The 21,896-nt window shown below is 43.4% G+C and overlaps 1 protein-coding gene across 1 annotated transcript in view; it reads right to left on the reverse strand.

Moving 5' to 3' along the window:
* NEDD9 (neural precursor cell expressed, developmentally down-regulated 9) overlaps positions 1 to 13,961 on the reverse strand; it is a 39,848-nt gene extending 25,887 nt beyond the window's left edge. Inside the window, exon 1 of the mRNA XM_074899675.1 lies at positions 13,884 to 13,961. Coding sequence (XP_074755776.1) covers positions 13,884 to 13,895 — 12 coding nt within the window. The 5' untranslated portion in view covers positions 13,896 to 13,961. The remainder of the gene's footprint in view (positions 1 to 13,883) is intronic.
* Positions 13,962 to 21,896: the final 7,935 nt, after the last annotated feature.

A 21,896-nucleotide genomic window follows, 5' to 3' on the forward strand; every position in this document is an offset into this window, starting at 1 on the left:
GGTTGGGCACAAAACAAGCAGGCTAAATCAAAGATAAATGCATATTCTTCTATACTTCAGTGATTAAAGGTATTTGAAAAGCCCGATTACCTTCTACAGCAAAGCAATTCTCAGAACAAAGCTGGAATGGTGGTAGAATTAGAGCAGATAAAAGTTCCCATGTGAATTTTTTTCCACTGCTCATTATCTCTGTCCCAGTGACCTTCTCACCACCTGGCACGCAGCATGTTAATATTTTCTGGACGTGCTTCAAGATCATCTTTGCTGCAAACAGCTTCAGATTCTCCTTGTCAGTGTTAACTTGGGCACCAGTATGGGAATTACACTAATTGGTTGCCACTTGTATCACAGCAGTTTCCCCAAGGCCTTTTAAATAGCCCAGAGCCATGCCACCAGCATCAGTCACTGATGGAGCAGTGAAGCAGGAAAAATGTTCCTACAAATAAGCACCAGGACCAGAAAACACTAAGCCTTTTGCTGTAGTCAGCAACATGGGCACTGTTCCCGCTTAGCGAACCTTCTGTGTTTTGAGCATTTCCCTGACTTCATTCTTCCTTCACAGGATTTCTTAATGTGAAACAGTGTCACGGTTGCTTTCGTTAGCAGTCTGATTTCTCAAGAAATTTTAATTTCAAATCTCAAGGTCACCACGAAAGATCACTGGGAATTCTTCTGAAAACCATAGAGGTATCTTTAACTTGTTGTGGTGATCAGGACGGTAGGCCTCTAGTTTTCCACTCACAGAAAGAAGTCCTGATCAAAGATACCCCTCAATGCTTGTGGGCTTTATTTAGACTGATTTGACAAATTAGCAGAATTTCTGGATGCTGTGGGCATCATAATCCATGTCTTGCAACACTCCCTCTCATTGGTCTCATCAGCTCAGAGACTGGGGAGGGTTAACTGGAATTAACTGGATTTGCTCTTAGAGGCCTGGATCTGTCACTCCTCCATCTGAAATAGGCACCGAATAAGCCTATTCTAACAACTAACATCTGATATGAGAAGGCAAAGGCACAGCAGTGACTTTTTTGAATGACTAAGTGCTAAAGAAACCTCGGCCATTTTCTAAACAAACTGGCAATAGAGAAAGGGATGATGAGAAACTTCTCCTGGTGCTTGTCTTCACAACTGGCAAGTTGCACAGAAGTCCCTTTATATTTCTAATACAAAGAGAAGAAAGGAGGGCAACAGATTTGGAACTACAAATTCAAGTTCTGTAATGGCAGGGGAGGAATTATCTGATACTAGACAGGGAAAACATTTAGTTTGCCATAGAAATCAGCTGCACTTCATAAAATGAATGGATTGGCAGCTACCGCTTTCTTTTAATAAGATTAAGGATGGAAACCTCTGCTCTCCTTAGGTCCCATTAACTACATAAGTGCAGTGGTGCTCTCCTCAGAATCTGAAAGTACCTGTGGCCTATATACAGCTCCATTCTCCTGAGCTCTCAGTGTTACAGCAGCCATACTTTAATTAGTAAGTGTTTCTCTACAACTAGCGCTTGACTGGAAAGATTCAGTACAGCTTTTGTATCCCCCAGCCTTACTAGCAATACTGGGATGTTTGAAAGTCGAATCCAGGGTCACGTCCTCACTGTATTAATACTCTGTGCAGGCAAAACAAAAAAAAACCCCACGTTTGGTCTCAAGAAGTTTAAATTCCTCTTAACCTTGGACTCTTGAGTGCAGTATAAAGTATCTTCCATAAAATCACTGAAAAAAGGAAGTTTTTCAGTCTTCTGTTAAATAAAGTGCTATCCCAGTCATCAGCAGGTCAAAGTGAAAGGGAGTCTGACCCTCATGACTGCTGCCTGGGGATTTTAGCTGGAACATGCTGCAGGAAAGCCCCAGCAGACATGATGCCTTGCGTCAGAAACTGTTGAAAAGAACTAAAACTGAAATGAATACTCTCTAGATTAACTGCCGATTACATTGCCCATGGTCCTAACTTTCTACATTGGTTGAGACAAAAGTAAAGCTTTCAAGCTCTCTGTAGGTAAAGTGAACCTGGGATTTGAAACATCTATCTGAATTTTCCTTTAATGCCAGCTAAGTGCATTAGATAAACCCCAGAAAGGTGCAATTCGTATGCTCTGCACACCTTAGATTTTTCTCTTTTGCATCCAGGATGCATGTACTACTAAAAGCTGACAGAGAGCAAAAGATCCTGCCCTGAAAGATGTCAGCTGTTCTACTTTCAGAACCTGAAGAAAAAAAAAAAACAAATCCAAACCTCTATAAACTATTTTTCTTCTCAGATGCTGAAGAAATTACCAGCCAAATTCAGATGCATAAATATGATCTATTATACAAGTCAAAGGTGTCTACTCTCTCCTTAGCTTGCTGCAATTGATGGTTAACATGTCTGCAGCTGAATAAAGACACACAAAATTACTTTGAAGAATATGATCCGTTTTGGGTAGCCTTCCCTGCAGCAACAGGAACTCACAGAATTCTGCCACTTGTGGTTTGGAGAATTAAAAGGTAGGTTGTTGATGAGGCTGTGGCAGCAGAGGGAAGATGGAAGAGTCAGAGTGGTGGAAACATCTACTCTTTCTGTTAGAGTAAGCACATTCAGTGACGTGGGTAACAAGAGCGTGTGAGGTGCCCACAGCCATGGAAGCAAACACAGGAATAATAAATGACACGCTAGGAGATTAAATACAATGGATTCTTTAAGGGCTGAGTGTCGCAGTGCCAAACTCCCAGAGCAGGGCTGCTGACTTGACTCCTCAGCCAACTCTGTAATGAATGAACACTCAAGGAAAAGGTTCAACCAACCATAAGCTCAAAGAATTTCAGTCGCGTCCCTCAGAGATGCGATAGGAGGATGTTCCAGAGCATGCAGGCTTGTGGATACCGATCCCTGCTCTGTGCTTGGCTGGTGGGGTGTTTTGTTTTGTTCTGCTTTGCCTCATTTTTAAGTATTGCTTCCTATGTGGAGAGTTTATGTGTAAATAGAACTAGGGAAATCACCTCTGCTCTTAAGTGAAAAAGGGTGGAACCCCTTTTTTCTATTATTGGACAAACTTTCTTAAAACAGCAAATGGCTTCTCTTCTACGTCTAGCTAGCTTAGGAGGAAGGAAGAGAGGAACAAAGGAAGGAAAGGTGGGGGGACACACCCCGAAGATGTGTCTGTGCACAAACCAGTAGTTTCATTTTAGTTGGATCACTTTTAATTAACAGATTCCCCTGTCTTTTAGGTTTCTTTAAAAGGAATCACTGCCATTCCTAAGTAAGCTTAAGCATTTACATACACTGTATGGTTGCAATAGGCCTAATAGTAATGATTTGCCTGTGAGACTGAAGAACCTATATGAAAACCCAGAAAAGAGTGAGTTTTATTCTGAGAGAAAGTTTGACTAAAAGCAGTACTGGTAGAAGAGAGAGAAGTTTGTGCTCTGTGCCTTCTGACAGAAGGGCTTCAGTGTAAGAGTCACTGGACAGTTTAAACATTAGTGCTTTTTTAGCTCCTATCTCCTTTACTATTTTTCACTGTCATTGCCCCTGAAATAAAGAATTTATTGTGCTATGTTTGCAAGGAAAGAAGCTATCAAGGCACAGTAGGTAATATGTCTGTGTATAACAAGCAACTTCTCATGAAAACTACTTAATACAAGTTGACAGAGATGACTGAATAAGCCTTGAGCAATGTCTGTTGCTGGTCTCCTCAGACCTGGAAGAAGGCCATGTGAAAAGCAAAGGAAGTACCTGGTACACAAAAAGCTGCACTGGCATGTTCTTAGACATGTCCTTGGTCCCTGTGTGCACTGACATGTGGCATAGACTACAAAATGGTGCCTGGCAGCTTAGCTTTAACAGCCCTCACATGCGTGCAGACCTGTGATGGCTAATTACCAGCAACAAGCTGCGTGCAGGTACCTACGTTTTATCTTATGTTGATAGCTACATACAGGAGGCAGGAAGTGTTACAACAGCATGTACAAAAGAGCTCACTACTGGGATGCTGCACAACTTTGGCAGGAGGACTCTGAAAGGCCCTGAGCATTTTGTTCAGGCTGTGGGTCTGCTCACTGGCTCTGGGAACTGTGAGCTTCCTTGGCTCACAGCCTTTGACAAAAGAGGGAGCCTGGTTGCAAATGCTCAGCATAGTAATGTTTCACTTCACTCTTACAGGCAAAGCTCACAGTTCCACTTTTCAGGCACTCTCTTGCTTTCTTCCACCAAAAAAACCCAAGTTCTCTGGTCAGGTGTTGCTAGGCCAAATAATTGCAAGTCCTGATGGATGGAAGTTAAAGCAGTTTTCCACACACAGATTTGGAAGGCTGGCTTTACAGCTAATGAGTGAGCTATGAGGTAACAGCCTGAGCAGAGCCTCGAGGAGGACAGGTCTTAATCCACCCTAAGTATCCTTGCACTCTGGTCCTGTGCATCTCTGGAACAGAGGCTGTCAGTCATGTTAAAGTATGCCAAGCTGCCTGGAGGCTGTGATGTGGAAAACCTTGGGTCTGCAGAGGAGAAAGGCAAGTGTCTTATTTCAGTGTTCCACAGAGCTGTCCCAGCCCCTCTGTCTGGCCTTAGAGGTCTGAATTTCAGAATTTGTTCTGCCTGGGGTTTTTTTAGTAATGTGACCAGTTACACAGAAAGTTAACGATGAAAAATGGGAATGTCCCCCCTTACTGGATCGTACCTGGATAAGGCTTAGGCTTATGGCTGTCATGCTCTTTATATATTCACCGTCAGTTTTTGCAGGCACATTACTTTACCCAGTAGAGATGGCAGGCAGGCAGCGAGCAGAGCAACTGGGGCCTGGGCACTTCACACTCCTGCTCAAGATGCTGATGTGGTTCATCAGTTCGCCCAAAATGTAATGTAAACATGTGAGAGACGGAAGACTCTCTGGTCTGTAAACATTATTTGTTTCAGCATAGCTGTTCCACTTTAAGGAAATAGGAGATAATGGTGTATCCTGTTTTCTGTAAGCAGTCTGCAAAGTACTTTGAGAAACTGAGGCACAGTGGTGAAGCTGCAACTCAGGAAGGAATCCAGACATGTGAATTCAAAAGCAGGAATTAGGAGGGTAGAAAAGGTGGGGGAAGTATAAAAGGAGAAATGCAAAAATGAAGGTTAGAGCAAGAGATCCTAACTGAAGTTTTGGCCTGTGTGAATAAAATACTTCATTGTTCTGCACCGACACTTTAAACTGGGTGAGTTGAAAGTTTTCTGGCTCTGTATCTATACAGTGATAACTCTACATTGGCTAAAAGGACAATAACTAAGCTTCATTTGTTCATTTGGAAGATATTTTATTGTCTCTTGAGTTCTGTGTTTTGGCTTGGCTGGTTTTATTTTAGTTAGAGGGGAGGTGAGATGTGGGGGTGCTGTTCTGCTTTCCTGGGCATTACAAAGGCAACCAAATAAATTTAATTTGAGGTAAGATGATAAATAAGGACTTGATTTACACCTTCTGTTTCTGATGCAGTGGAGGATGGATGTATTGTATCACAAACACCATTTAAATCACCCAAAACGTGAGGTGCTCAGTGAGCTTGTAGGGGCAGTTTAAGAGAAGTGGCAACTCCCTTTTACTACATAGCAACCTTCTGTTTGGAGTCTGTGCAGTGAGATGCAATAGGTCATAGCTATGCTAGAAATGGGCATATCAGAGGTAATAATGCTCTTTGCTCAGCGCCGGAGAACACCCCTGAGGTTAATGCACCCTGCTGCAGTGTTGTCAGACCACCCACCCTGTTTTGAAGCTATTGTAGAAGACTGATACGATTTGCAGTGAAGCAGCTCAGTGATCTACTGATGACCCATCCTGATCTTACTTCCCTGGCCTCTGAGTTTCTGGAGTTTTATGGGAGTGCTGAAACACCATTTTCTATGCTCTTTCTGGGAATGCAAACCACATCCCCTGAACTTACCTTCAAGACCTATTAATATTTTGGGAAATTCCACCACACCTAACTTGCAAAGCTTTCTGTATATGTTTTACCCTCATAACCAGTTTCCTTTCTCCCCACCCAAAGAAGGGTGTGATCTAGTTCCACGACTTTAAAAGGTCTTTTCAAATCTGTCTGAGGGCTGTGTGCCTTCTGTGACATCAACGGGGGGAGGGGGGGGGAGATAAGGGAAAAAATAAAGCATGCAGACAATAGCCTTAGAGTAAATATGATCTCACAGTGATTAAACTGCAGTACATCAAAATCAAAAAGCAGATGGAAAACCTGACCTCTTTCCCTCAGGCAAGCAATTAAAAACTTAATGAAAGGAGATCGGATGTTGAATACTTAAGAATTGAAGGAACAGAGCAGAAAGGGGGGAAAAAAAGAAGATGGAAAGAAAGAATCTTGAAATGTGTGTTTTGAGTTCTCAGTTTTCCATTTTCTGGCATTGGCAAGCAGTTTTCTCCCAGACAAAGTTTCCTTAAAAAAAAAAAAAAGCCCCTCCTCCAAAATGTAACCCTTCTCTGTGCAGCTCTGGGGAAACAATCACAACTTGACTGTCATGAAACCATAGCTATGTACACATAGTACCTCAGAATTGTCACCAACTTATTTCTGTCTGATACCTTTAGCTCTGGAAAGTATTTTTAATTTTTTTTTTTTTTAAATCTAGACCTTAGCTAAACTGGGACACACTCTTCTTCCCCCAAGTTTCCCCCAAAATTCTCCACAGAAGGGAAAGCCACCCTTCTTTGCAACTTTAGTGTCACCATCTGGGATACTTCACAGCAGCTGCAACTTGGGGTGCCCTGAAAGCCCAGCTTAGTGAAAAAAACACAAGTTTGGGACCTTGTGTTTCCAGGCTCCTACCAGCCCTCAGCAGGCTGCTGGGGAGACAGGTGGCAAGTTGCCTGTGCATCAGACACACTTCCAGGGGAGCAGGGCTTGGCTGGCAGATGAGGCTTGCAAGGTCCAGTCAGGGTCTTCTCCATACTACAAGGGCAGCATCCAAAAGTCAACAAGCCTCCCAGAACAGCTCTATTTTGGCAAGCTGACATTTTCTAGGGAAGTGTACCCCGGCGAAGGGAGAGGGAGAGCATGTGGGTGTATTTTAACCAGTTATAGTTACTATGTTTAGTCTCAGATTCAAACACAACTTCAACTGTATTCTTGATCGCATGAGAGATTGGTTTGTGCAGTTTCTGAGCTGCGAACAAGATAATGCAGTATAAGCAGGGAGAGGAAAAAAAAAAGATATCATCTGCTTGTAAACTAGGCCCTTCTATAACAGTAACAATTGGTTTATTACCCTAAGTGTTTTAACTGGATGTAAAGTCCACAGGACAAGGGCATTCATGACCCTACCTACTGCAAGCTGCAAGTTAAACAGAGTGCACACTTCCAGTTGGTTTGTACATAACCCTCTGGATCAGAAAATTCCTTTGAAAGAGAATCACTGAGTTTTCATGGTCAGGATTTTCCTCTCCCTGCCCTCAACTAAGCAGGACATTCATTGGAGGAATTGAGATTTACTCCTGGGATCCTTCAGCATTTTCTAAGATTTGTTGTCACCAAATGATTCACAGTATTGCTACTACTAAAATTTTCAACTTTGTCGTGAATGAGGCCTGCTTAAGAAAGGGTTTCCGATGTGCTGACTGCATTCCTGTGGAGTAAATCCGTTCTTATTTCTCTTCCTTTTCCGGGCAGGCTAATCCACTCTGACTGTGAATTAAGTGTTTTTAAAACAAACACAAAAATAGAAAGGCGAGAATGGGCCTCATCCCTATAGAGAAAAAAAATATACATTTTTTTTGTCATGCTATGCACTTGTATTTCTAGGACTGCAAACTATAGCTTTAGCAGTCCTGTTTCTTGTCAAACGCAAGCTACGTCCAAATCTACTGTGGAAAAATGAACTCCTTAATTTTAAGACAGTTTCCACTACTGTAATGTCTAGACTAAAAGGCAAAAGAAAAAGGTCACTTGCCAAGAGCAGCCTGTGATAAACAGGCAGCAATATTCAAGGGCTGTACTTCTAGCTGCTATGAAGTCACCCAACTTCACTGATACGGAGAGCTGCAAGCATTTATGGGCAGCAAGGGGGGTACCTCTAAATGCAGTTTTACTCAGCAGTAGCCTGACTTAACAAATATTGCTGAATAATATTGCCATAAATATTATTTTGTAGTACAGTACCAGAGGACTGTTTGATTCTACTGAAGACCTAGTACAAAGCATCTTTCAGGCATCAGAGTACTGTAAAGGTAAATAACCATTGCTTTCATGGATGCTCAGAGAGCACATATGATGTAAAGAAGCATCTTGAAAAGTGACTTGCATGTTTACCGTTCCAAATGTTACTGAATGTGGGCTCCTAGAGAGGTCTGTGGACTTGAATATCTCAAGAAGTTCAGCTACTTGTCTCCATCAAGTGCAGCCAGAAATGAGAATAGTAGAAGATAAGGGTTTTCCACAATCGTGGCAGCTAAGGCAGACACCTGTGCATGCTCCTAAGTGTTTATATCACTTTAGAAATGAAATTAAACTCTAGATCTTGGAGACAGGTGGGTTCCTAATTCCTAATGGTATGAAAAGGATTTAAATACTTAAATGTCTGTGATAAGCTAGTCCAAATAAAATAAACAAAAGTGGCTTTAACTAGGCTCCTAAGAGACCTAAGCCCATCTATCATATGCAGAAATCATTCCCATGCCCCCAACATCTTTAACAGCAATATGACAAAGAGGAAGCTCTGTGCTCCAGTCACAGTTTACTACTTTTTGTATGCACAGAGACACAAGGCTGTTTGCTGTTTCCAGGTACTGGGAGAACATCCTCTCCTCCTGTACTTCTGTGCAAGAACAGGCCCTCATGCTTGGCTGAGGACTACCATAAGTACAAGCTCTTTGCAAGAAGATGAATAGTCTTCTTGTCTCCTACCGTTTCTAAAGCTGACCAGAGTAGCCAGTAGGCACACCCGTTCCAGTAGTGGGGCATGGTGGTGGTGTGACTCAGGAGGATTGACTCATTCCAATTGGTCACTGGATGCACTTGCTGCAATGACTCTGCTATTTGTAATGGAGTAGACAGTTCAATACTATAAATTTCTCCTGAGCCACCCCACATATGAGTTCAACATTCAGTGATAAGATATCAGTGCAAGCATAATTTCTTCTAACTCCACTTGTTGTACTTGAGATTGTAAGATTCCAGAGGTAAGTCTGTGCATGCTTTTAAGAATTGTGTCCAACACTTAAGTTCACAGTAACGCTTCATGAGACTTCTCCAAAGTCTAGCCTGTATTCTGCAAAATGCTGGTTATCAGCTTAAAAGGGCTGCAGAACTCTCCTGAAATGTACTTTCATTTTTCTTTTGCAGAAGATATTTCCATAAAGTCTCACTATTTAGGCAGTTCTCCTGCTCTCTGATCTGGCAAGTCCCCCTCTGATATCAGGTCTTTTCAATAGTATGGCACTATTCTGGAATGACTAATGTTGAGTCAAGGTTCCCCAAGGCAAAGTAATAGTCTAATGTGACTGCACCCTCTAGTATGATCTTAAAAGCACGAGTAAAACTCCCAGATTAGTATCCAGTGCCTCTTGTACCATCTAGGGTCAAACTGAATTGCAACTATAAATAAAAAATAGTGTTCATCTGGCACCACTGCTTCCCCATCCTATACTAAGAACTACTGGACAGATTCAGCTACCAATTTCTTGATGAAATAGATTTACAGCTACACTACTCAGGGGCAGCTTTTAGCATAAAACCAGAAGTTTAGAAATCATGCAAAAACCTGCATGCTGTTAGCTGTAATGATTTGTGATGGCTCTTTTTCCTCTGAAACAAGTCCTGTAATGTCCCTAAACCGCAGCACCTCCCCTGTGAAACTTAATTAACAGCACCTTGCTATTCTACCAAATCTTTGGAAGGGCAAACATTCCGTTGTGGGAGTTTCTCAAATATCCTGGAGGTACTGAGGCAATTACCTCTAAGTATACAAATACATACTTGACCCAAAACTGGAGGCTTATAAGCAGTACATAAGTTGGGGCGGGTGGGGGAGTGGCCCACAGAGACCACATGGGGAAGAGTGGGCATCTCAGAACGGCCATGGTCCTCCCAGCTTTGAGAAGGAGACAGTCTTACTGCTACATCTCACTAATGCTGATGCTGATTTAGGCCTGATCCTGCTAGACTTCTGCCACCTCCCTCCATATGCACATAGAAGAGAAGAATCATGAAACTTTCATTGCAAATTCACGATGGTAACAGAGGTGGCACAAACTTGGCCAGTTTTTCCCTTTGTTGCTTTGCTCCTCTAATATTACCTTTTACAAGGTTTTTACAGTTCTTATTTAGTTCTAAGTTTGATTGTCACCCTGTGATTGCTGAGACAGCAAGAAAAGGAGAACAAAGAGGAGTGTAAGGAATAAATGAAACAGAATTTGGTTAGTAAAGTACAAGCCGTTCTTTTCCCTTTACATGGCCCAACGCTCAGAGTCTTTCATTGCCAGGGTTACAAGCAGCTTTTCACAAGCGTTTCTGGTTGGGAATATAGTATTTCTTCCCAGTGACACTATTTTGTTTGTCTTGGCATGCAGGCATTGTAATCAAGTCTATGTATTACAGGATTGTGCTTTAGCACAAATGGCAGGCATTTCAAACCCTATTTACTTAGGTTTCTTCCTTGCCCAACAAATTATCTAAAAATAGATAATCGGGACTTAATACTTCACATCTACGTCACTGCTTTTGGCTTAAATGAGGTAAGGAATGTAGTGGGGGTTTTTCTCTTCTCTTTCACTAACTGTTTGGATCTTTTAGTAAACAGATAAGTCCCCTTTTCTCCTTCCCCCTCTTTTTTTTTCTTGCTTGTGAACAGCCAACAAGCTACAAAAGCCTTGTTATGATAATGTCTTATCCTTTTTGCTTCTGTCACACTTTCATTGCCTGAGATCAGGGCTTTGGAATTGCTGGCCTGATACATCCTTTCCCATCCACGTTGTTCTCTGATCAAGGTAACCCCCTGGTATTTCTGTTCCTACCTATAGTATTTTTCAGCTGTAACTGCTGCATCCATGGAATCACAGTCTGGGTTTGGTTTCATAAAGGGTTGATCATACCTTCTGGATTGCAGAATACTGGAATGGCATCCTGTGAGAACTTGACAGGATGCAGTTTTGTGGTACATGGAGCTCTAGCACAAAAAAGATGCTGCTGCCATCAAAATGAAAAACTGGGGTGTTGCCATACTACTGTACTGTTTCTGAAAGTAGCTTTTAGTAGGCCTAAAAAAATGGTCACAACTAACATGTAAGTATTTGCTATGCTTAACGCTTCCTATCTTTCCACATCTCAGTTATTCTAACTTCTGGGTTCTCCAATATTTAACTAGTGCATGAATGGTAGAACAGGACCTAACCTGGGGTCAAATTTGCTTTGAACAGTCTCATCTTGACTGAATTTCACACAGTGCACAAAAGACAGAAGTGTAGAGACATATATAAGGCAAAATTCTGAACTTGCTTAAATCTGGGAAGAATCCCTGTGGCTTTCAGAGGATTCAGACCTGAGTATTATGATGGAAAAATGTTTAAAGACTGGGATGGACAATAAAAGAAGCTTATGTGAAAGAAGAGAGGAAACAAGTTTTCAAAATGTTTGAGTGGAAAAAATAGTAGACTGAGTAGCAGAAAGGCTTTCTAGACAAGAAAAGACCTTGGGTTTAGTCACACTGAAAGTGAAGCCATGAGTGATGGAGAGATGTACTCAGGGTCACACACACGAGTCAGTTCCTGTTCTGTCCAATACTCTAAATAAATTCTAATAAGCATCTCAATCATTTCATTAAATGAGGTCTTATCTTACAGACTATCAGTATAGAAGTAAAGAATGACAAGCCCAAATATAACACCAAGAGTAGTTAAATAGACCCAACTCTGCACCTGGAAGCTAAGCCACCACTGAAGTGACAGTATGTCCCAAGGCAGGCCATGAGCACACTCTGTTCCTTTATTTTCTGTATACAATAAAAACTACAGGACTTTTGTCTTCCTATAGAAAAAGAAAGTCAGAAAATAAAGAAAATACAAGACTAAATGAACAGTTACTTTCTTTATATGTTACTCCAGGGATAAGAAATAGATCTAAGGATGTTTGTCCTAGTTAAACAGTGTAAGTAACTACTTCCCATTTCTCAGGGAAAGTAAACACCCTAGTCTGACAAGAAGGTTTTTGAGGCCAAAACCCTCGGTCTTTTTTTTTTTTTTTTTTTAATGCCTTGTCCTTTCTCTGTCTAGCTTTCTCTGTCTAGAATTACATAATCACAAACCCAAACCAAAATGTTCGTTCCAACCAGACAGGGCAAAGAAAACTATAGAGCAGGAAAGACTTCCCCCTTTTGAGCCACCTTATTGGTCCCTGTTCTTGCAGTGCCACTGGGCTACAATAGGAAGCACGATCTCCTTGAAGCAGAGGATGGATAGATGGCAACAGAAGAAGTTGGGAAGCTGTATAATTATGCAGGACCATTATTTTGCCACTGGAATACGAGTGTCATTTAGTCATGGGCAGCTGGAAAGCAGTTCATGAGTTCTGGACTGAGATGCTGCTCTTCTACCCCCAAGTGCCTCATGTTTTATGGCAAGAGTCACAGCTTCTCTAAGCAGGTACAAAGCCTACGTGAACTGATCTGAGGGGGAGTAGAAAGGGACAGATAAATTTGATCTCAGACTTCAAATCAGTCAGAATTAAAAAAAAGAGGCCATCAGATTCAGATCAAAATTTTCAAAGTCATGGTGCATTTTTCTTTATCTGTATCTTAAACAATTTCTTTTTCCTGGTTATTCTTAACCACCATGAGGTGGAGAAACTGGCAGCAGCTTTGGAAACTTAACTCTGACCCTCCCTTAAGTTTGGGTACAAGAAATCCTGAAAGCTTGAGCTGAGCTCAGAGATACATGGAAAAGCACGAAAATCTCTGTATATTTACCTAGGTATCACTCGCACATCTCATTCTGGCTGAGGTTTATAAGCCTTATACGTTACAGCATCAGGGCTCTTTTACACTACACTACCTAAATTCAGCAAGAAGTAGTTTACTTTCAAAGCAAGTTAGTCTCCAAGTAAGTATATAATGTGTGACATTTCCAAATCACCTTTTTATTGATGCTGAAGTTATTTTTGGCAGAGGAAGGAAAATTTTTTCCTTGCCTCCCCCTTTTTTTCCAATCACACAAGATTATGGTATGTCTGTACAGTAATCTAATGCCCTGTGGGCAATTCAGCACCTTGACCAGACGTTTTTGAGTAATACTAGGATGAAAGCTTCCATTTCTGTCTTCCGGGAAGAAAAACCTCTGGTAAAAGGTTAAGCTAAAATCACTTATTTAACACGGAAAAGGGAACTACCCCGTTTTTAAAATATACAGTTGGGGTTTTTTTTGCCCCCCCTGCTTGTGACCCATCAAACCGACCGCCCTGAGAAACTGCCCTGTGGTAACGAGCCGTTGACAAAGGGCTGGAAAAGGGGTGCATTCCACCACGGCGAGAAGCAGCGATACCTGTCCCAAACCGATGCTGAGCACCACGTACAAACCCGCCTTTTCCGAGCCACCGGGCTCACCCCGTTACCCAGCGCCGCTGTAAGCGGGAGAGGCGCGGGGAAACCCCTTCTTCCCCACCACCCACCACCGCGAACACCCCAGAGCACCGGGGGGGGGACACTCGGCGGCCTTGCCCCCCGCCCCGTGCACCTCCCCACAGCACAGAGCAGCAGGCGAGGCGAGGGGAGGCCTGGCCGGGCCAGCGGCTGCGCCCGCTTGCCCTGAGGGGAGCCCCGAGCCGCCCGCCCGGGCTACGGCCCCTCAGCGAGGGCTGCCCGGCTGCCGCCAGGGAAGCCGCTGACAAGCCGGTGAGACTGGGAACGCCCGCCCCGGCCCCGGCCCCGGGACGGCGGCTCACCTTGTACTTCATGGCTGCGGAGCGCTGAAGGGGCCGGCGGGGCAGCTCCGCCGCCTCCCGCCGCTCTCGGTGCCCCGCCGCCCGCCCCACCGCCAGGGTACCCCGCTCATTTGCATAGCGCATCCCCCATTGGCCACGCTGCGGCGAGGGGGCAAAGCGGGCCGGCCCCGCCCCCTGCCTGCGGCCCCGCCCCCTGCCTGCCCCCCGCCCCGCCTCTCGTGTCGGCGGCGCTGAGGGGAGCGGGCCCGGCGGGGGGAGCGGCTCCCCGCGGCCGTGTAGCGGGAGAGAAGGCCCCGCACCGAGCGAGGGCTGACGGCCCGCCGTCCTGTCATGCCGTGGCTCCCCAGCACACCCCGTGCCGTTTCAAAGCCGCTCACCTCGAGTTCTCCGCATAAAACGGACGCTCGGAACAAAAGGCCTTCTGTCTAACGCCCCCGCCGCGGTGCTGCCTCCTGTGCTGGGGGAGCTGTGGGCCTGTCGAGGGTCAAAGCGCCCAGGCTGTCGGTGAAGGCGGCTCTGGGAAGAGGCACCAAAAATGCCCCTCACAGCCTGGCCGGGGCCCGGGCCTGCCCCGCCAGCTGGGCTGCGCGGGGGTCCCTGCGTGCTGCCAAACCGCCTGGTGCTAAACCTTCTCCGACCATCCCTTCCGCAGTCACCTTTTTCTTGTGCAGCTTTTGGTGGGGTTGAACCCCTCGTGTTGCTCCATTCTTGTCTTTACAATGGATTTTTGTTCTCGTGTGTCCGCAAAAGATGATCTTTTAACTATCATCTCTTGAATCAAAACACCAAGTGTTCACTTTGCCTGAGAAAGCCTGCTGTTTAAACACCTGCTAGGTACCAGAGGCCGAGATGGCTTGAGTGATCTAGAGGTGTCCGTTATAAAGAGTGACCATGGCAAATAAGGATTATTTAGAAGAGAGGAATAATTAACTCTCGTATCTTGGGGGCAGGGAAGCGCAGGGAAAACAAATGTGTGGTGATTCTCCGTGCATTTTAAGTCAGACCCTTTAATCAGGCATGATTAATATGGTGCACATAATAGGAATCTTTGTGTATGGGACATACTCCAGCTTGTTTAGATGAACAGGAAATAAATTCTTTTCACCCGAGTTGGATCTTACCCAACATTTCTAGGTCACAGATGGACTCAAAGACTATTTCTAGTGGCCTAAGGAAAAACAGTAAAGAATAATCTTGTACTACCAGATTACAAACATAACTTCATTCCATACTACAGCGATATCCTTAAATTCTCATGTGACTAATCCTCTAGAGAGGGATCCTATTGCTAAAATGGCTTCATGGCTTCTAAAGAATGTCATATCTGCAATCTCCTTCATTCTCTAGTTTCAGTGTAAAATAAGTGGCTGTGCTATAAAAATTTACTAAATGAATGCAAAAATAGGGTTTTTTCTATACCATCTTCTTGGCTGCACGTGCCCTAATAGTTCATCGGTATGAGTCCCTGTCAGTACAAAAGGTGTCTGAGTTATTAGTGAGAAAAGTGAGCTTCTGCTTTCTCCAGTGAAGAGCAGGACACTGTGACAGTGCTATTAACTGCCTGTTAACACCCCATAGGAGTTTTTCTCTGAGTTTTTCTTTCCGCTTTTGTTGTTGCTGTTGATTCTTCTGATTTTCAGAGAAGATACTTGTAGCATAATATTTTACACGCACTGAGTTTGGAGCAGCATTGTTTTAAATGTAGCTTCAAAATAAATGTGGGTAGTTTGAAGAGAATAAAGCTCGTTTGTATGCTGTGTCCTTAGACACTTTATTTAAGAAAATAATTCTTCCTGTGATTATGTATAACCAGTTTACTATTAGGAAAGTGCAAATCTCTTTGGAGCGTTTCTTAACTGTAGAGTTTGACCTCTGGTTTTCTTTTTTGTGTGTTTTTGCCCTTCATACTCCAAGGATAAAATTTTCTCCTGGGAGAAAATTTTCTCCTGGGAGGAGAAAATTTCTCCTAAGTACAGAGGATGCAATGGCTAAGGGATTAGCATGGTATTGGACTACCATCCAGATCCTGTTCCCTGAATAAACTCTGCATAATCTCTTTATGTGGCACCACTGTCATGAAGATAAATGCATTAAAGATTGTAAGCCCCCATTAATAAGAACAGATATGTATCAGAGATAAAAATAAGAAAAGTAGAATCACATTTCTGACTTCACCTATCTTTAAAATGCAGAGTGCATCTGTTTTCCAGTTATCCCACCAGTAGTGATACTTTTCGTGTAATTGGTGTTTTTACTTTCTCAGAATGCTTTACAATCACATTGTGAAACCTAAGCACATTTAAAAAGCTGTGCCTTCTGCTTTTGTTTTAGCTTTCATTGCTTTTAATGTACGTAAAATGCCCCTAACCAGTCTTAATATGAGGTAACAGATGTGTTAATATAAAATTCTAGTTGGGTCATTCCCTTGTATGTATTGTTTTGCCTTTATCGCTCTCCATAACTCATATTAAAAACTTTTAATTAGATGCCACCGGAAGGACATTTTGGGCACGAAAACATAAAGTCTATCAGTGTTGATCGCTATACTTTACAATTCTGAAGAAGCAGATACAAGACTTGGTATTTTACAGGGAGAAAAAGAGATTGACATTGCACACCACTCCTCAGTGAAGCCCCACTGCTCATTTTGCTCACGCACCCTCCCTCCCCCTCTCTCACCTACTCCCTTTATCATCTTAGGTTTTCTTTGCAGTTTGAGGGGGTTTTTAATTTCCCCAAGGGTGAAATACTCCCACTTAGTGCAACACTTCTAGCAGATCTAGCATCGTGGTGGAGCTCCCTAATCTATCACGAATATCAGGAATTAGATATCCCTTGAAAGAGAGATTTGTAAATAAGATCCTCTAACCTTGATGCATTACTGTAAGAAGTCAGGATCGTGGTAAGCACACGTTTGTGGCTAGTGCAAGCACTTTGCTTTTCCTGACGACCTTGTCAACTGCTGTGTCTTTGCCACATAATATTGTGTTTCAGGCATAGTCTAGGAAAGTTTTGCGTTGGTTGCCTTGGATAATGAGCTCAATTATACAATGGAACATGCTGATGAGGAAGCCAAGACCTGGCATTACTGATGTCTGTGTTGCAGAGGCAACTTGAGCTATATAGCCAGGATTTATAACTACAGGGTCCTATTGAAGTTCTCAGGAGGGTAATTCATGTAATGTGTCTTTTTTGCTTCACAGCACAGCAATGGCTTGATTCACTGCCTCATATTTTATGCTGCTCCAATTCCAGTGGAGTAGCAAATGGGTTCTGTGACTTAGTCTTGTGCCTGCTTCAATGGCTTTTGTTTGTTTCTTTGCTTTTGCCAAGGGCAATTAATATTGCTCTCTGCTCAGCTGGGCAGCCTACTGCTTGTCTCCTACTCTCATACACCATCTTGGTGAGCTTATCGCTTGCTTTATTTCTCACCACACCAATGGTCTGGGTCTTTGTGGTGCCCTCCTGATTGCCAGTTCTGGGGTATTTGGGGGGCGGCAGCCAGTGAAATGGTAGAGCAGCCAAAGGAACTGCTTGTCAGCCAGGCTCTGTGGCTCGCCCACCACGACCCTCAGCATGTAACGTGAAACGGAGCTGCCGGCTGGGCTGGGAGGGGAATACCCGCTGAAGCAAATCAGCCAGCTATCACCCAGTGACAACTGATAGGAGAAGAACACAAGATAGATATCCTGCTCTGAAAGGTTACTCAAACAAAAATCCCTTGTTCCTATTTCCCCATGACACAACCTGAGAAAAGAGAGACACAGCAGAGTGTCTCCCTCACAGTTGAGAGAGTCTTTTCAGGAAGGGTCTGTGAGCTCTGTGTCTGAGGAACACTGACCTATCTTCTTTTTTTCTTCTTGCACAAAGCCCTAACTATTTTTTGGATAATATTGCATGACATCTGCATCACTTCTTGCTGTGATACTTAGCCAGGGGATTGGGATTAAATTTAATTTAGTTATAGTGCTGCTGCACTTTATGAGCAATGGAGTCGTAATTAGCCTTGGTCCTGCCACCTCTGATGCTACCCAGACTAGTTCAGCGGATACGCAGTGGATGGAATTTTTTCAGATAGAATGGTTTTGTACACACTCAGAGTGGTGGAATTTGCTTGCTTGGACAAATCTGTTCAAAAAGATGAAACACTGCTGTTTCCTGAACAGAACATTAAGAAAAATTCACCACTGACGTGGGCAGGCTTCTGCGTCTGTCTGTGCAGAAAGGCCCCTCTCCCACCTCACTGGGAGATAATGAGAAAAAGATTTCATTCTCACCCAAAGAAGGAAATATTTTGCATTTCAGCAAACCAAAACAAAGTATGCTCTGTTTTTCTTTGACCAGGGATGGAAATCTTTGCAAGCAAGCAGTTTATTCCATTTAACAGTAACAGAAGTCTGTCCTAGCAGATGGAGGGGTGGGTATTGATTGCTGTAGCGGTCAGGTTTAAATGCAAGTGTCAAATTGTGAGAACAAAAATTGTTAATAGAAATATCTTTTTTAATTTGACTGTCCTTTGCCATTCTACCTAAGATGCCTTTTACCACAGAGCTGGTTCACTTGCCTTGCTCTAGAATTCCACATTTCCTTTGATATATATGAACCAATCTTACGGGCATCCCACCTCCTTTCATGATAAAGCACAAAAGCTGTTCATGTTCTCAAGAAGGGCATTTTATGCAGTGTTTCTTCAGGAATCGCTCATTTAACTTTGTAAGTCAACCATCAAGGCCCTGTTTAGTGACCCGCCTTCAGATAAAGGGAATAAATGCAGCTCTCTCTGTCCTCTCTGTTTTGCTTCAAATGCCAGCCAGAAAGAAACTTACTGGTGTCCTCCCACCCAAAAAGTTTTGAAAGTGAATCCGGCCTTTGTTAGTTTGAGAAATCATGGAAGGCAGTTGGAGTTTAGGTATTCTGGCACTGGCTATCACTGAGCCACCATCCTGACCCAGTGAATAAAACCTGAAAAGTCTGTTCAGTTTTAAAAAACAAAAAAGGAGGAAAACAAATGCTGCTACAATTTCCACTTGTTATGAGAAGCAGCCTTCTCAGGGAGAAATGGACATGGGAAAGGAAAACAGTATTAAAACAGCATGAGGGACCCATCTCACACTGGAGAAAGGAAAGGAGAGAGCAGAGAATCAAAACCTCTGGTCCAGTGCTGCATACTAACTGCAGATGAGGATGGAAAAGAATCTCTTTTCCAGGTCCATGCAGCATAGCAGCCACCCAGCCATGCAGCTGGTGTAGAGCACACGGGTCAGGGGGACTTCGTGTTCTCAGCAGCGTTGGAAGGAGTTTGTGGAAGACAGCAGCAGTCATAGCTGAGCTGCCACGTGCACTTTGCAAAGCCGAGGCAAGTAAGAGTTCTGTGAACTTGAGACATGCTCTGGTGCAGATAACGTTGGTGCATTGGGTGGGAGAGATGGCAGAAGCCGGTGGCTTCCAGATAGGTGTAGGGCTGTGGCAGACTGGGTCCCCAGTGCTTGCCTGCCCATGGACTGGTGGTGTTGGGAGGGCAAGAAGAACGTGAGGAATGTGGGGAAGACTAGAGAGGGGAAGGAATGTCAGGATGGAACACGCAGTCGCCTATTCCTTCCTGAGATACTGTCAAAGGCTTATTCATTTCCCAAACAAACAAACCAGTCTAACAGTTGTGCTCGCAGAATCCACTCCTTTCTTTTCCCCTCCGGCAATGAATATTTTTAATACATGAGTTAAAAAATACAGGCTTACTTCCAGACGTGTGGCGTGCATGCCATTCAACCTACTGATGCCAGAAGAGGGTTTTTCTTGTTTTTCTTAAGAAAAGCTGAGAAATAGCACAACTATGGAGTCTGCAAAGGGCTTCTGTTCTCTCTGGTTCACAATTGTGCAGATGAAATATGATAAATGTAATACAGGGAAGTTGCTCAAGAGGAAATGTATGTTTAGACATCACAGCTCGTTTAAGATGAAAGGAATCCAGAATTGGAACCGGAATTGCCTCAGATGAGAAACTTAGGCACAAAGCTTAGGCATGTTAAGCTTTTCATGCAGTCATAAGAAGTCACAGTGTTGGCATCCAAAAGTTCAGGTCTTTACCTGAACTTTCTACTTGAACTTCCCCTGGTTTGGGCAAAACTCTGGAGCTGAGATTTTATCCATGTGGATCATGTTACGTTATTCCACCGGCAATTAAAATCATTAAAATAGGAGTGAATTGAGTAAGGTTTCTATTTTCTTGTTGGTTTTGGGTCAGGTGGGTTTTCTGTCCGGAGGAGGCCAACCAGCCCACAACAGCACTATGATCCCAGATTGGAAACACCCCAGGGTCTTTTGAATACATGTGTCCGTCATACCAGGTTTGTGGGAATGAAGTCCCAACTCAAATAGCACATAACCCACCCTCAAAGGAGTTCCTTCATGAAACCAGGAGTGTGAGTCTGGACAATTAAGTAGGAAACAGTGGTGCAGAGTAAAAAGGTTCACTTTCCTGTGACATCCTGTTTGATGTCTAGAAATGTAAGGTTTTCTAGATTAGCATCAGTAAGGTTTTTTTCTCAGCAGTTGCAATCTCTCTCACCTCCACACATGCACACACAGAGTAATATGCAGTGATTTCCGTCCCCAGACGCTCTGACCTGAATGTGGTAGTGCATAGTTCTGCTCTTTCCAGTCTCTGGTGCCCTGCTCCTGCCTACCCTTTCTGCCTGCCTCTCCTTCCCCTCCTCCTGCCTTTCCAGTCCTGCAGTTAACAGGCTGGAGACTGTCACTTCCAAACACACGTGCCAGCCCTTTCCTCTGTGTTTGTGCAGAAGGAGGTTGTACAGAGACATGAAGCTAATAAACGGTGCATAAAGAGGGGTGTGTGTTGAAGTCCTTACACATCTACTAGGTGAATTTAAACACTGCATCAAAATGCTTGAAATCCCATGAATCCTCTGAGCAGAGCATTTCTGCATCTTAGCCCCATCTCAGGGAGCCAGGAAACCCTTGTCTAATTACTGTCCCCTTCACCCTGATTTGCAAAATGCACACTGTTTTAACTTGGCAAAAACTCAAACTGACCCTAAAATACAGTCTCTCCTGACTGAATTGCCTGGCAGTTTTATATCATCTAAGGAATCGTCCTGTGACTGGACTAGTCAACTGTGTCCATTTTGCTTTCAAAGCCTGTTATTTTTGCTCTCTCTGATTTTAGGAACATTTTGTTGCATATCTCCCCCCATACTTCTTTTAGTGAAGGTAATCTGCTGTTGTTTTGTTTTATAGCCTCATGTCTTCCCTCTCACCAGTAACTCTTTCATAGCACCAAAAGCATTTTTTCCTTGTAGGACAGCAGCCAGTTCTTTCCAGTGGGAGGAGGGGAAGCAAAAATGAAAATGTAATAAAATGCAAATTAGGGATTTTTAAATAAAAATCAATTCAAAGAGGAAACCTCTGCTTTGCCTTTACCGCTGAGCCTCCCATGAAGTCCCAGCATGGAGGTGTTTTGGATCTTGAGGAATTTCAGGGAAACTTGCTTCTTTTGGAGGTGTTTGGAGGGAAGATACATGATAGGAAAACAATGATCTTTTTCTCTCTTTTGCCTCAGCCAGATCTGTGGAGGTCAGATGATATCCATAACAACAGAGAATGGCACATGAAGTGTCTCACACTGACTTATTTTTCTCTTCTTTGGGTGTTGGTGTTTAAGCTCTCATCTCATACTCAATGTAAATTTGCATCTCCACAGAACTGCCAAAAATGGTTATCTTTGCTGCCATCTAAATCTGTTTATGGTCTACTCTCCCAAAATCATTCTTTAAAGGAAAATGACTGATTTCTAAACCCCTCCCCCTCTTCTGTTATTTTTAACAAGCACTTCAGTCTGATGTCGTTTAAAGAAAGGATCATTGCATTACTGCATGTTGCGGGACTCTTAGGAAACAATACTTGAAGAGAAGGAACGTGGGAACTCTGTTCCCTCTCTTTTCCATTGCTATCGTGTGCAAACTCTGAATGCTTCCAGCAATGGGGTAGCCAAAGACG

The sequence above is a fragment of the Athene noctua genome, chromosome 2, assembly GCF_965140245.1.
Source record: "Athene noctua chromosome 2, bAthNoc1.hap1.1, whole genome shotgun sequence".
NCBI lineage: Eukaryota > Metazoa > Chordata > Aves > Strigiformes > Strigidae > Athene > Athene noctua.